The sequence below is a fragment of the Calliphora vicina genome, chromosome 1 (genome assembly GCF_958450345.1).
Source record: "Calliphora vicina chromosome 1, idCalVici1.1, whole genome shotgun sequence".
Lineage (NCBI taxonomy): Eukaryota > Metazoa > Arthropoda > Insecta > Diptera > Calliphoridae > Calliphora > Calliphora vicina.
The window spans coordinates 16,977,495-16,993,578 of NC_088780.1; the positions used below are offsets into that span (position 1 = coordinate 16,977,495).

Below are 16,084 nucleotides of genomic sequence, written 5' to 3' on the forward strand. Positions count from 1 at the left end.
GATATTTTAAAAGAAAAATGTTTTTGCTCATTTACTTAGTGTAGGGTATTATATGGTCGGGCTTGACCGAACATACTTTCTTACTTGTTTTAATGTTAGGTTGATATATATTTTTCGCTAATATAGAGTGTGGAAGATAATCAAGATACAGTTTTACAAAGATGTTTCGCTAATAAAGAGTGTGGAAGATATTGATTATCTTGATGATACAGTTTTACAAAGAGGCTGAATCGATAAAAATATATACGATGCGGAATTATTAATTGCTTAAAATGAGGTCAGAGTATTACTGAATCATTTTCATATAATACTGGCTAAAACCCGTTATGACTCGCTATCCGTATTAGTATATACTTATATCCCTCTCGCATCCCACTAAGCGACCAAAAAAACTCTTAAAGGAATTTAGGTCTATTCTAACAAAAAAGGGAACAAAATTAAAAATATTCACTATTTCTTCGCTACTGACAAAACAATGGAAACTTTTAAACTTCTGCAAGAAAGAAGTGTAAAACGAAAATAATATTTAAAAGAACGATGTAAAAAGCATCCTGTTTACAGTTACTTTATTTTATTTTTAAATTCTGGTAATTTTTCACAATTTCTTTTTCTAAATTTTTCGCTTTTTTTCAAAGTTAACGAAAATGGCTAAAGTTAAGATTTGTAAACTTAAAAAATAAAATAATTAACGATTTTAAGGCTGGTTTAAAACAAAAAAGTATCTGTGACAAATATTCAATAAATAAATCAGCAGTTTCAAAAATTATAAAGAAATTTCGTGAGACCGGTTCTGTAAAAACTCAACATTTAGGTGGAAGACCTCGTAAGATTACTCCTAGACAAGATAATTTAATAGCGAGTGAGTTCAAGAAATTCCCAAAAATAACTCCTCGAGATGTTGTTAATAGCCTAAAATTAGAAATAAGTACCCGAACAGTTAGTCGCAGGGCAAATGAGGCTGGCTGGTCCTGTGAAAAAAAACTCATTTCTAAAAAGAACCGTTCTGCTCGTCTACAATTTGCCAGGGATCATTTAAACTGATCGATACAGAAATCGAATACTGTCCTCTTTTCCGACGAATCCTAATACAATTTAAGAGGCAGTGATGGGAGAACATTTGTAAGACGACCAAAGGGAAAAAGATTAGATCAAAAGTACACAAATAAGACTGTAAAGTTTGGCGGTGGCAATATTATGGTATGGGGATGTTTTTCAGGGCAAGGTATGGGCCCAATTCATATTATAAAAGATACCAACCATGACAGGTATAGGATACAGAACCATATTAAACGACATTATGTATCCATACGCTGAGGAAAATATGCTCCTAGTTTGGAGATTCCAACACGACAACGACCGGAAACACACCTCTAGGGTTGTAACCGAGTGGTTACAATCCAACGAGGTACGTGTTTTGAAGGGGCCTGCCCAATCGCCAGATCTCAATCCCATAGAAAATCTATGGGAAATTGTAAATCGTAAAATAAGGACCAAAAATTATACCAGGAAGAAAGATCTATCGGAGGTTGTTATAAGGGAATGGCAAAATATTTCAAGGGAGACCATTGACTGTTTAATTAGTTCAATGCATCGTCGATGTGTAGCAGTTATAAAAAATAAGGGATACCCAACAAAATATTGAGTTAATGCAAAGTTTAGACCATAAATATTTGTTAAAATAATACCTAAGTTTCCATTGTTTTGTCAATGCCATAATAAAGAAATCTTTTAATTTTGTTTTCTCATTTTTAGAATTTAATTAATTATGTCCTTTGTTTTTTGTTAAATTAAGTTAATAAAAGTATAGAAATAAAATACTACAAAAATGTTAAAATTTTTTCAGATTTTTGGCCACTAATGAAATATTTGGAAAAGTTTCGATTGTTTTGTCAACCACTGTAAATAAGCATTGCCGCTGAGGATGATTAACTGAAATGCTGGAAAATTTTTTTCAATTTAGGGTGAAATTGGGTCTGTTGCAGGACTAGTAAGATTTACAGATTTTAATCAGAAAAACAAATAAAATTGAATTTTAAGTTTATTGATAAATTTACAACCCTAACTCTATTTTGGCTTATAAGTTGTGTGGGAAATGAAAACATTCGTGCCGTGCTTTTTGGCATACATACATCGGAAGTAAAAACCCTTCCTTCCTAACGTAATTGCCAATTCAAACCTTTTTAAACGATAACAAAACATTTAAAATTGAGTATGTAATTATTTTAGGATATACATATATATGTAGGTAGATTTTGCCTGTTTAGTTTTGCTATTATTTGATTCCTTATTCTAAAATGTTTAATAATAAATAAAATCAAGCATCACTTACCAAACCTTGATTATGAATGATGTCTTTGTTGATTATCTTCAGTAATAGTATAATCCAAACAAAATAATTACTTTTCCCATTAACTTTACACATAACTAACACTTTCATAATGGAATTTATTATGCCGCCACTTGTTTTTACAGAAATAATCTTTATTTTCTTTGTTATTCCCCAGCTTTGATAATTTATCACATCAAATGTCTGCGAAGAGGTAAACACACACTTAAATTATATTATCTTTAAAATAATCACTTGCATACATAAATTACAGTTAGTAATATGTTTGTAATTGGTAATAACTTAATATTTTTTTATTAATTTAACACTTCTAAACAATTTTCACACACGAACTACTTTTAGCGGCATTTTGATCGCGATGTTTACATAACACTGACTTGTTTATGCTTGTTTGGAGTACCGTTATTCCAAATGTGACAAATCAACACAGCCACAAATTTGTGCTTACTAAACATAGCTTGATTTAAGCTGGCAACTCTCAATGCAAAATTGTTATCTGTCAATTTAACGTTAGAAAAATAAAAGTACTCGTACATCAAAGCAAAAATTTAAACAAAACTACTTCATTTCTTGAAAATTTGCAATATTTATCTTATTTTTTAAACTACGGAATCTGTAATCACTATTAAAATTTTTGAACAATCGACTTATAGAACCCTATAATGAACCTTGGCACAGAACTTGGGAGGACCATTTGAATTTTTGGCGGGAAAGTTTAATAATGCTCAAATGCCGGGTGACTGACATATATTACAGTTATTGGCCTGATGATCTCCATTATAAGGAAACTTTACAAATTCGATGTCCAGTTAAAGAAAATATTGAAATTATGTGATACTGGATCTGGTTCCTTAAAGGACTGCAAATATTATCCTGTTACTAAGGCTGTAATAGAAAAACTGCCACTGCTGCTATCATAGCAGTAGTGAATGGTAAATCGTTTACGATTATGGTCGAAAATCTATTTTCAGTGTCTAAAAACGATTTTTTTGTGATCCGATTTTTATGCTGAAATCGATTTTTGATGACGAATAATCGAAATAGAAATCAAATTCCGGAATTTTTAGTATTCTCTACGTTTTTGCTTTCATTAAAATTTGCAATATATTAATCTTCAGCTGACATCGGAATATATTCACGGAGTACCTCATTTTTTAATGCGAAATTTTAGATTGCCGGTTATAAGTGAATTAAGTTTAAGTGAATTGTTGTAAGAACAAATTCAAACCGCTATGTTCTTTATAAAATAAATAAAAAGTATTTAAAAAAATTACCAAGATTTATTTTTTATATTTAAAAAAAAAATAGTTACAATTTTTCAAAAATTATCCCTAAACCCTAAAACTTTAAAGCGTTTGTCCGTTTACATTTCCAATGTTTAAAATTTTTCACATATACAAATGTGAATCATCTCGTGTTTTTGGATTATAGGTATCTGAACACTCTATATTCAAGTCATGTAAAAGTTTAACAATTGGTTTAGCTGCTACAGAGTCCAAGGCAATGTTATCGGTATATGCCACATACGACTGGACCTTTAGACCCTCATTTGAACGCCAAGAACAAACTTAAAACAAAAAATAAAATATTTAAAACATAATTATTTCAACTTCAATTAATCATTAAGAAAACTTACTTCCCGCTGCCACTCCAGCTATAAAATTGGGAGCCTCTAAAGCATCCACATTATTCAATTGTCCGTCTATGGCTCTTAAAAATGTTATTTCATCTCTAATGGCTGCAATATTTTCACTTTTAAAGTCCACTTTTGGTTTAACAGTCAACGTAATGACTTCTTCAGGTTTGCCAAGATTTACTAAAAGTTCACATATTTCACCACTGTTCGTTAGATCTTCCTCCACTATGGCCACTAGCATCTCCTTGTTGGCCACATAGTGTAATGATGATTTCTTGCTGGGTATTTCTGCCAATTTTTTGGCATTCTTCAATAGAGAAGCTTCTGCAAATTCAGCTATAGCCGTACCTTCGATTACAAACATGAGTTTAGTTTTGGAGGCAAATTGTTTTAGCTTTTCCTCGGTGGTTTCATATTTAAACATGAGTCTGAAAAGTTAATCATAAGAAAATATCTTTATATTGTCTGTTAAACTTACTTTTCAATGGATTTTTGTGGGCATTCGTCTTCATCGCAATCATCCCAAAATGCCCTAGAAGAGGGTATATTTAATTCACCAAAACCCATAGGACAACCCATTTTTGTTTAAGATTTTCTATTAGTGGAAAGCTAGTTTATAAAAAAGTGTTAAAAATGCAAATAATAACAAACACAAGTCATGCGGGGTGTGTTCAGTGTAGGAATTAGCGGTTTGCGTAAGGGTTGCCACTAGCTGTATAATGATGAAAACATACAGGCTAAATTATAAATATTAACAAAAAGTGGACCACGATTGCCTACCTCAACATATGTCTCCACGTAACAATATTTATTGCTAAACACAAGCAATAACGTCGGCAGAACAACAGCTTATGGCAATTTGCAGTCTACACTCGCAAATTTCATTGACGCATTTTCTAAATTTTCTCCTTAATTTATCTTTTAAAACATTATTATTATAGTTGTGTTTAGGTTTTGCAAATTAATTTAAAAGAAAAAAAAAGCAAATTTGACCATTTATGTTGAACATTATTTCTTCAAAAAATGTTGGCAATAGAATTTTACAGTCAAGTTAATTATTAACATGTTTATTGCGCGTGGAGACTCCATGTAAAGTTATAAATTGATCAATTCTTGCCTAAACTGTAGTTTATTGGTGCCACTCTAGTTCGTTACCAGTTCATTTGCTAGAGGTACATGTTGAACATTGTGGTATATTTTGCTTCTGCAACCAGTCCAAATTTCCCAAGATATGTGCCTCGAAATTTCGAATATTAAATATATATGGTATTTTTGATGATTTTGATTAAAAGGGCATACATACATCATTTAAAAGGGCATAAACTATTAAAAGCCTTCTGATTATATAGTACTCTACATCTGCCAGGTTTATGTAAAATAAAATTGTTGAGTTAAATATTAAAAAGTTTATTTATCGTAAAACTAATATTTCTTACATTCTGTGCGAAGATTGGCAACCCTTTTCATGTTTGCTTACTAAACACAGCTTCGGCCATCTTTCAACTAACACAGAGTTGTTCAATTACAATTGTGTGGTGTTTGTCAAAGAAAGTCAACTTTTTCAGAAATTATAGATTTTTGGATGGATTTTTTTAATAAATAAAACAAAAATATGGTTTACAACAGTTTAGAAAATGATAGCGGTAAGTAAAAAATTATTATACTAATGAATCAACAGATAAAAAAGAAAATAATTGCAGGGTCTGGCTCGGATTCCGATTCTAGTGGCAGTCGTAGCCACAGTTCCAGTCGTAGCAGAAGCAATACTCCAGAAAATGCAAAAGCAGGGTAAGTGTAACGTTAATAATAAAGTAAAATGTATATGATAGCTAAATAGAGTGATTTTTCGTTAATAAATGTAACAGGTCTGGCAGCGGCAGTGATCGTTCACGTTCTGGCTCACCAGCCGGCTCGGCATCGGGCCGCTCTAGGTCTAACTCTAGATCAAAATCTCGTTCACGTTCGGGTAGTGCTCATAGTAAGCATTCGGGTTCAGCAAGTCCTCGAAAATCTCGCTCTAGGTCCGGCTCAGCACACAGTAATCGTTCGGGTTCAGCTGGTAGTCATCATTCTAATGCTTCTAAAGTTTCAGAGGCAAGTCATCATTCGAATGTCTCTAAAAGATCAGGATCGGCAGTAAGCCATCATTCAAATGCTTCTAAAAGATCGGGTTCGGCAGTAAGCCATCATTCTAATGCTTCTAAACACTCAGAATCGGCAGTAAGCCATCACTCTAATGCTTCTAAACGCTCGGAATCGGCAGCAAGCCATCATTCCAAAAGATCGGGATCGGTGGCTAGCCATCATTCTAATAACTCAAAAAGGTCTGGCTCGGTAGCAAGTCATCATTCTAATAACTCGAAAAGATCTGGATCGGTCGCAAGCCATCATTCGAATGCCTCTAAAAGATCTGGATCGGCAGCAAGCCATCATTCTAAACGTTCTGGCAGCCGTACTCCGGCCGCTTCTCCCAAAGCAGCAGCAGCTGCTGCTGTCGTCGGAGCAAAAGGTAATGAGGAAGAGTCAAGATCGCAATCACCAAATTTACAAATAGATGATCGGGCTGCATCACGAAGCAGAAGTCGTTCTAAATCGGGAACACCGCGTAAATCTCGTTCCCGTAGCGGTTCTTCTCGTTCAGGCAGTAGGTCACGTTCTGGTACCCGCAGTCGTTCGGGTACGCCACACTCACGCAAATCGGGCAGTGGTTCAGAGTCGGGCAGTGATTTTGGCGGGGGAAAGGCCAAAAAGAAACGTAAAGCTGTATCCAGTGGCTCAGAGGATGAGGACAAGGAATCACCCTCTAAAAACAAAAAGTCACGTATTATTGACTCGGATAGTGGCAGCGAACAGGAGAATAACACGAATAAAATTGATGCCCAGGATATTTTCGGTGATGCTGACGACATTAGTCTCTCAGAAGATGAGGGGGATGATGAGGCAGATAAAAAGAAGTCGGACAGTGGTTCGGAAAAGGGTTCCACAAAGTCACGGTCCAAATCGCGTTCTAGATCCCGATCCTCGTCACGTGCTTCTGGCAGATCACGTTCCAGATCCAGAACTCGATCACGCTCTAGATCGAGATCACGTTCACGTTCTGCTGAAAGGGTAGGACAGCCCAGAGAGGATGAACCAGAACCTGTGCCCGAAACTCGTATCGATGTAGAGATACCACGTATTGTTACCGATTTGGGCCGCGAAATACATTTCGTTAAGTTGCCCAATTTCTTGTCTGTCGATACCAGACCCTTCGATCACGAAACCTATGAAGATGAAATCGATGAAGAGGAAACCATGGACGAAGAGGGTAGACAACGTGTCAAATTGAAGGTCAGTAATACCTTGCGTTGGCGTGAATACATGAACAATAATGGTGACATGGTTAAAGAGTCAAATTCTCGTTTTGTGCGCTGGTCCGATGGCAGTATGTCTCTGCACTTGGGTAATGAAATATTCGATGTCTTCAAGCAGCCGCTACACGGTGACCACAATCACATGTTCATACGTCAAGGTACCGGTCTGCAAGGTCAAGCTGTTTTCCGCACAAAACTCACCTTCCGTCCTCACTCGACGGAATCGTTCACTCACAAGAAGATGACCATGTCTTTGGCTGATCGTTCGACCAAAGTTTCGGGCATTAAGATTCTTACACAGGTGGGCAAAGATCCCAATGTGGATCGTATGTACAATCTTAAGAAGGAAGAAGAGAAACTTAGGCAAGCCATGCGCGATCAACACAAGCCGCAGCCTAAAAAGAAAAAGGGTCACAGTGCCCTTGGCGGTGGAGCACATGGTGCATATCATCACGATGAGGGCAGTGAAGATGAAAATGTCATTTCATTGAGTGCTATTAAGAACAAGTACAAAAAAGGCTCTACAGCGGCAGCTGGTGGGGGAGGAGATCAAAAAGCTTCGGGTATTTATTCCTCGGACGAAGATGATGGTTCCGATTTTGAGGGTAGACGCAGCAAGAAACATATGGATAAAAACAAAGTGGTTAAGGCGTTACGCGACTCTGATTCAGAGTCGGATGTTGAACGTGGCACCGACAAGGGTTCACACAGCGAACATAGCGACAGTGGCGATGACAGTGGTGGGGGCAAAAGTGGCGGTGGTGCTGCAAGTGGTAGCGGCAGTGGCTCTGGCAGTGATGACGAGTAAGAAGTGTAAGAAATTCACTTTTTTTTAAGTATGTATTTTAAATTGGTTTCTTTAACATTATGTTGACTGCAAATATGAGTACTAATTACTTGTTTACAAAAATAAAAGAAATTGACAATGTAAGATTTACATTCTATATGCGTTTTTTTCAGTAAATTTATCAATAATTAAATAAGTTTTTTATTAAATTAAACAATTTCTTTTTCTTTAACATTTTTTATTGGAAATATTCAATCAATACAAACATTTGTTTGTCTAATCACTGCTACGTGAACGTGAACGAGAACGGCGGTAACGCATTTTAATTTCAAACGTTTCGATTCTCTCCTCCTTTTCCAGCTGCAATATGCGCAAATGTTTCTCTTGCTCCATTTCCAATTTCTTCAATTCAAACTTTTCCCGTCTCTCCTTAATTTCCTCGGCAAATTTTCTTTCCTTTAGTTCGAATTCCTTTTGAAATCTGTCTTTTTCAAATTCAAGTCGCATTTTTAAAAATGTACTTTGTTCCCTATTCTTTTGAGAAATTTCATCCAAAGAATTTTTAAATGCATCAGGTTTCAATTGGACGTTTTCATCTTTATGATTTATGACTCTTTCATCATCTTGTGGTTCTGCTGGTACAGATGAAACCGGAGAAGTTGTTTCAGAACGCAAAGGAACTAATAACGGAGTTTGTTCTTCAATGTCATCATTTGCCTCGGATTTTACGGCAGCTAAATGGAATTCATCAATACTATCGTCCATAGTACTTTCTGTCAGCGATGTTCGGTTAAAACTCATATCTGTTGTTGAGGCACTATCAAACAATTCGTCCGGGAAATCTGAAAATCTTTGTGCGAAAACACAATGCAGGTCATCGTAGAAACGACAAATTTTTCTTAACTTATCTGTAAAACAAAATAAAAGTTAGAAACATTGATATTATCATACAGTGAAATGAATAAGAAACCTTGTACGGCTGGGTCGGTCTCAAACAAGCCATTAGATCTTCTCCAAGTCTCTGCTTTTTTATATGTGGTTCTAAGGTTTTTGATTTTCCAACGGCACAGATCCCAAGTGGCATCGAGATTGGAAGCTTTTAAAAATTGCCGATAAAATATTTGGGCTGTGGGTTTCTTTAACAGATAGGTATACAATAGATTTTATAAACTTTTATTAAAAAAATAATTTGCAGAGAATTTTTTAACAAACCTCAAAATCTGGCTGCTCTTGCAAATATTGCAACAACTGCTTGATTTCATTATCAGTCCATCTTTTATTGTTTCTTTTTTCTCGGTTTCGTTTTATGGCTGGCTTTTTATCCATTTAAATTTGCTTGTTTTCTTATTATTGTAAAACAAAATATTAATGTGGTTCCTTGTAAACTTACCAGTGCTGTTTACTACGTTGTTTAAGTTGTGTAGCATTTTAACAACAGCGTTGTAAATTGTGGTTTAAAACTGTTGATTGCAGTGTTGCCAGAAATCGTCAAAATACCACTTTTTGTTACTACACATTTGGCGAATTTATTTCTTAAAAGTGTAATTTGGTACTACATAATTTATATACAGTGGTTGACAAAACAATGGAAACTTTTCCAAATATTCCATATGTAGCCCAAAATTTAAAATATTTTTTAAAATAAATTTTTTTTTTTTTAGTATTTTACTTCCCGATATATGTATTGGAAAATAACAATTTACTTTGTATGATAGGTGCCACGCCCACTAATACAATTCCACCCATTTTAAGACAAACTCCGTATAGTTATAAGAATGGTACCATTTGATCACTTGTATAAAACAGTTCTGTAAGTGCCGATTTACACCATGACTTTTAAGACGTCGTTTTTTCTTAATTCTCTTTTGATTTTTTGAGTTTGTGGATAAGAGGGGTGGAGTAAATGGTGTAAATCATCACTAACTATTGCAAAACATTGTCGGTGTCCAAGGTTTTTCCATGTTTCTGACATCAAAATAATGTAAATATCCATGTTTTAATGATTCTGATATTGCATATCCTTTTTTTCCAAACAAATATAGCCAAATATAGCTTGAATCAGTAGCACACGATTTTGAATTGTAATGTTTTACAGTATTGCCAGCATACGATAAAAAAATTAAAATGACGTGATAGACCAATTTTTATGCCAGATTCGAATTCAGCGCACCAAGATTAGTTAAAAAAACATGCTTTGTTTCTGCTGTCAAATTGTTTTTCTCCAAATTTATAGCCCAGTGTAATTAGCAAAAAACAAAACTTGCTATTTGCAGAAAACTTAATTCCAAAACTCTTTTCTTGTAGAGCATAGTTCCAAAACTTGCTCCTTGCAACTTAAAATAAAATGCTGTCACTACATTTTTAAAGGAAAATAATTTTCATTTTGCATAAATAAATTATACAGTGGTTGACAAAACAATGGAAACTTAAATTCTAAAAATGAGAAAACAAAATTAAAAGATTTCTTTACTAAGGCATTCACAAAACAATGGAAACTTAGGTATTATTTTAACAAATATGGTCTAAAATTTGCAATAACTCAATATTTTGTTGGGTATCCCTTATTTTTTATAACTGCTACACATCGACGATGCATTGAACCAATTAAAGAGTCAATGGTCTCCTTTGAAATATTTTGCCATTCCCTTATAACCGCCTCCGATAAATCTTCCTTCCTGGTGTAATTTTGGGTCTTTATTTTACGATCTACAATTTCCCATAGATTTTCTATGGGATTGAGATCTGGCGATTGGACAGGCCACTTCAAAACACGTACCTCGTTGTATTGTAACCACTCGGTTAAAACCCTAGAGGTGTATTTCGGGTTGTTGTCGTGTTGTAATCTCCAAACTAGGGGCATATTTTCCTCAGCGTATGGATACATAACATCGTTTAATATGGTTCTGTATCCTATACCTGTCATGGTTGGGATCTTATATAATATGAATTGGGCCCATACCTTGCCCTAAAAAACATCCCCATACCATAAAATTGCCACCGCCAAACTTTACAGTCTTATTTGTGTACTTTGTATCTAATCATTTTCCCTTTGGTCGTCTTACAAATGTTCTCCCATCACTGCCTCTTAAATTGTATTTGGATTCATCGGAAAAGAGGACAGTATTCCATTTCTGTATCGACTAGTTTAAATGATCCCTGGCAAATTGTAGACGAGCAGAACGAGAACGGTTCTTTTTAGAAATGAGTGGTTTTTTCACAGGACGATAGCAACCAATACCAGCCCCATTTGCCCTGCGACTAACTGTTCGGGTACTTATTTCTAATGTTAGGCTATTAACAACCCTCTCGAGGAGTTATTTTTGGGAATTTCTTGAACTCTCTCGCTATTAAATTATCTTGTCTAGGAGTAGTCGTCTTACGAGGTCTTCCACCTAAATGTTGAGTTTTTACTGAACCGGTCTCACGAAATTTCTTTATAATTTTTGAAACTGCTGATTTATTTATTGAATATTTGTCACAGATACTTTTTTGTTTTAAACCAGCTTTAAAATCGTTAATTATTTTATTTTTTAAGTCTTCACAAATCTTAACTTTAGCCATTTTCGTTAACTTTGAAAAAAGCAATTATGCGAAAAACTTAGAAAAAGGAAACTGTGAAAAATTACCAGAATTTAAAAATAAAATAACTGTAAAAAGGATGCTTTTTATATCGTTCTTTTAAATATTATTTTCGTTTTACACTTCTTTTTTGCAGAAGTTTAAAAGTTTCCATTGTTTTGGTCAGTGGCGAAGAAATAGTGAATATATTTTTAATTTTGTTGCCTTTTTTTTCAGAATATAATTAATTATGTTGTTTGTTTTTCAGTTAATTTATATAAATAAAACTATACAAGTAAAATACTAAAAAAAAAAAATTTTTATTTTAAAAAAATATTCACCCCTATCGCGAATCAACATTTCACATGAAATATGTTCCCTTTTCCTTTTTTCGTTCATCAACTTTGTTCACGTGAAAAAAATTCCCCTTGTTGTGAAATTTTTAGATGGAATTTTGTAAACAATAAACAGCTGTTACGAACAAAATCAACTATTGTGAATGTAAAGTTCATCATAATATTCCCGATTGCAATTTTCCCTTCGAGGGAAATGAATATTTCATGGGAACAAAATTTCACATGTTATTGCCGATAGGGGTGATTGTTACGAAATTGTACTTGAATTCAAATGTAACGATTTTAACGGCTGATTTACAAGTAGCCTAATGCTTTCAAATAACAGTGCTGTAATAGCAAACTGTAACATATCTGTGGGCATTATTTAACATTGAATAAAAGCTTTCAGTTGACCATTGATAGTAAGTTGGCAACGCTGTTTGCTGCGACCGTATATTCGAATTCGAATATTCAGTTAAAGAACATTGTAGTAAGTACACCACAGATGGTGTATGTATTTGAAACCTCTAGACAGTTAAAGAGAAATCTAGAGTGCAGATGGCAGTGTTATAAATAGTGGCAGAGGTCGCAGTCGTTAGTGAGTTTATCAGAGATGCTTTTCGAATAAACATGAACTGAGTGCTGTATTTTTCAAGTTAATTCGTGTACATTATAAAGTGTGGCTGTATTTCTGAGAATTTATAAACGTGTATATAAACATTGAGTGACTATTTAATTCTGTTGTACATTTTAAATAAATAAAGAGTTGTTACAATTTTCAAACTACTAAACGGCTTTTATTTGCAATCAAAAGTATTCGGTTTATTTAAAGGAAATAAACAAACGTTTTGAAAAGGTTAAAACGTAACAATATTTTAAATTTTGGGCTACATACGGAATATTTGGAAAAGTTTCCATTGTTTTGTCAACCACTGTATATCAGTCCAATAAAACAACAAAAAGTAATCACCTAACATTTAGCTTATTAAATGTTTTTTTGAGATTGTTGAAAAATGATTTCAATTGCAAGTAGCGTATCATCTCATTAATTTGGTTTAAGTTTTTCTTTAACAAATAACTCTATTCAATAATTCCACAAATACTTTCATTTAATTCTTTAATAATTTAAATCTTTATTAAATATTTGTTTTCTTTTAATTTTCTTTTTTTCAATATATAATAAATTAATCGTTAAAATTTAACGCTAACATTTTATTATAGAATATTTATTTTAAACTTATTTAGCTAGCTTTAGCTTTTCTATCAATTTTTCATATTTAATGTGTGGTTTTTTTAAGAATATATGATTCTTTTTTAAATTCAATTGATATTATGTGGATTGTTACTTTTGTTTTTAATAATTATGGTAATATATTATTTTATATATTGATATTTGTAACATTTTTAAGTATATAAAGAGTAATACAGACAAGGATTTTTTATGTTTAAAAAAAAGAGAAATCAAGTAGATTTTTATCAAAATAAAAGACTTTATAAATAAATTTTAAGGTTGATTTTATTTAAATAATATATTAAATAATAAAACAAAAAGAAATTTTTTTAAATAATTTAAAAAAATAAAAAAAAAATATTCAAATCTACAAGTACATTTAAATGGTTAATTAATTAATGATTATTTAAAAGGAGGTACATACATTATTTATTTATTATTATTTTTAGATATTTTTTAATTGATACCATTCATTCATTATTATTTAATTATAAATACAAAAAAAAAACTAAAGATCTGTTTTATAAAATACATTGGTTAAGTGCTAAAAAACTAAAAAAAAATAAAAAAAAAATAAATTCATTATAAAGAAAACAAGAAATTTTGTTTAACTTAAAGCTAATATTTGATATTTTGTTAAAATACACAAGAGAATTTGTTGAATTTGTTTTGCCATGGACAATTTAAGTTGTTTTGTGTGTGATTGATTTAATTGTTCGTTTGAAAATTGTGCGTTTTATTTAAATGCAAATAGAGAGAAATCATTATTGTTTTGTTCTCAAAAGATCAGTGTTTATAAAAATTTTACAATTAAAATTGAAAAATGGAAATTTAAAGATTTGTTCTTCAACTATTTTCATAATTAAGTTGGTTTTTTTGTTTTATAAATGCAAGTTTAAGTAATTTTAATTTAATAAGTCTCTATATTTGTTAGTAATTTAAGAAAAAAAACACTTAAATGAAACCATTTTTTAATAAAAATTAAACGAAAACCGTTTCATAACAGAAAACATGAATTTACCACTGTGTTATAACATTTGCTTCTTTTTTGTTACTGTAAATGGCATTCACTTGCAATTGATATCCCGTAAAGTGATAACACATTTAATTCTCTCTCTTTTCTCTAAATTTCTAGCCACTTTTTTTGTTTGTTCTAAATATTGCTTTACATTTCTTTTTCCATGTTAATTGATAGTTATATAAAATCATTATAGTTATTTGAATTAATAAATACAAAACAGAAAAATTAAGTACCCACATGTACTTATAATTCTACATATATAATTAATATTTAATAGATTTTCAAAAGAAAGTAAAATTGTTTTTAAAACAGATTTTCTTAAAATTCTTTTTCTTTCTTTCTTTTGTTTTTATTTTAAAATGAAGGCCCAATTGAATGTTGTTGTTTTTTATGTTTTCTTTGTATTATAAAATCTAAATACAACTGATTTTAATATTTTTTATAAAAAAATTACAAATTAATAAAAGTATATAAATACTCTCTCACACTTACTCTTCTTTCCGTTAACGCTTCAGAGGGGCGGCTGCTTAAAGAGTGCGGTTTGGGGGAGTGGTTTATTCTCTATAAAAAAATTTTCTTATAATAAACAGCTTAACAATTAATAAAAGCGAGATTGCACTACAGAGTCCTTAAAAACAACTCAACTCAATTACACTCTGTACTCTTTATTTTCTTAGTTTCTTTTTTTTCTTTCTTTCAATTTTATCAGCAAATTTAATAACAAACTTTAGGCCAAAAGTCCATAGGTTAAAAACTTAAAAATACTATCAGCAGGCCTGTAAGAAAACAGAAAGAAAAAAGGAGATGAGGTTTAATAATATTAAAAATAGAATAGACTTAAAACTATATATTAAATCGAATCGAATTTTGGTGCCACAACAAAAGGTATAACAAACATTACCCTCTGTCTATACCTGATCAATTTTTATCATGATAAATTTCAAAATCGTTGTCAAGATAAAAAATTATCAGGTATAGTCTCCATTTATTAGTATTATTGCTTCGTTATGACAAAATTGTTAGTGCTTTTGCACAGACAACTTTGTCATGACAACAAACGTCATTAATTGTTATAATAAATATTTGTCAAGTATAGACAGGGGGTTAGTACTAACTTGAAAATCGTTTTCTTATATCAGAGCAATTTATAGACAGATTTTACTGATTTTCAACAAAAAAAAAGAATATTAAATTATGTGTAGTCTTTGAAAAGATCGTATCTCTTTAAATTCTATAGTTTATTCTTACCTGCAATTGTATTGAATTCATCTCATAGCCCCCCTTACTCTGCATTTGTGTCTGTATTGCATTTAAGTGATTTGTGGACAATTCCACATCGGCCGAACCGATATGTCCGGTATGCTGAAAATTCGTTGGATTACCAATCATTGAGCGATCGATGCGTAAACGTTGGTGTCTTCGCCGTGACGGCGATTGGGGTTGATGGAAACAGCAGGAGAACCATTGCAGCCAGATGTCACCGGAATTGGCCATTTTATTGCGTCTATTTGATTTGTTATTGGTGGCCACGATTAAAGAATTTTGTTTGCAACAAAACAACAAATACAATGAGTTATTGTATGTAGTATATTTGGGGTACGAGTGCGGGCGAAAGTGTAAGATGGGTTGGGGGGAAAAAGGGGCACCTTATGGTTTATTGTCGACTAGGGAGGGTTAAGGTGGTGGTTGGTTGGTTGGTTGGTTTTATATATAAATGCTAAAGTAGTATTGTTGCAGCAATGTTGGCACAAACTGTAAAGAAAGACAAAAAAATAAAGGATAAATTAATAAATGATTAAGAAGATTAAAACTATTT

The 16,084-nt window shown here is 32.4% G+C and overlaps 4 protein-coding genes across 4 annotated transcripts; 1 reads left to right on the forward strand and 3 right to left on the reverse strand.

The window, feature by feature from the left end:
• Positions 1 to 3,607: 3,607 nt before the first annotated feature.
• PSMG1 (Proteasome assembly chaperone 1) lies at positions 3,608 to 4,622 on the reverse strand. The gene is made up of 3 exons (XM_065516470.1): positions 4,462 to 4,622; positions 3,984 to 4,411; positions 3,608 to 3,914 (listed from the first exon to the last, which is right to left on the reverse strand). Exons 1-3 carry the CDS (start codon positions 4,560 to 4,562, stop codon positions 3,736 to 3,738), a joined length of 708 nt encoding a protein of 235 aa, XP_065372542.1. The 5' UTR covers positions 4,563 to 4,622; the 3' UTR covers positions 3,608 to 3,735.
• An 895-nt stretch (positions 4,623 to 5,517) lies between these two features.
• Positions 5,518 to 8,273, forward strand: Atu (Another transcription unit). The gene is made up of 3 exons (XM_065499176.1): positions 5,518 to 5,626; positions 5,684 to 5,771; positions 5,849 to 8,273. The coding sequence occupies exons 1-3, from the start codon at positions 5,596 to 5,598 to the stop codon at positions 8,142 to 8,144; spliced, it is 2,415 nt and encodes an 804-aa protein (XP_065355248.1). The 5' UTR covers positions 5,518 to 5,595; the 3' UTR covers positions 8,145 to 8,273.
• A 67-nt stretch (positions 8,274 to 8,340) lies between these two features.
• On the reverse strand, positions 8,341 to 9,523 carry LOC135949581 (uncharacterized). Its single transcript, XM_065499177.1, has 3 exons — positions 9,336 to 9,523; positions 9,094 to 9,259; positions 8,341 to 9,031 (listed from the first exon to the last, which is right to left on the reverse strand). The coding sequence occupies exons 1-3, from the start codon at positions 9,447 to 9,449 to the stop codon at positions 8,400 to 8,402; spliced, it is 912 nt and encodes a 303-aa protein (XP_065355249.1). The 5' UTR covers positions 9,450 to 9,523; the 3' UTR covers positions 8,341 to 8,399.
• A 3,991-nt stretch (positions 9,524 to 13,514) lies between these two features.
• Positions 13,515 to 15,877, reverse strand: Spec2 (CDC42 small effector protein Spec2). Its single transcript, XM_065516471.1, has 2 exons — positions 15,517 to 15,877; positions 13,515 to 15,044 (listed from the first exon to the last, which is right to left on the reverse strand). The coding sequence occupies exons 1-2, from the start codon at positions 15,760 to 15,762 to the stop codon at positions 15,036 to 15,038; spliced, it is 255 nt and encodes an 84-aa protein (XP_065372543.1). The 5' UTR covers positions 15,763 to 15,877; the 3' UTR covers positions 13,515 to 15,035.
• Positions 15,878 to 16,084: the final 207 nt, after the last annotated feature.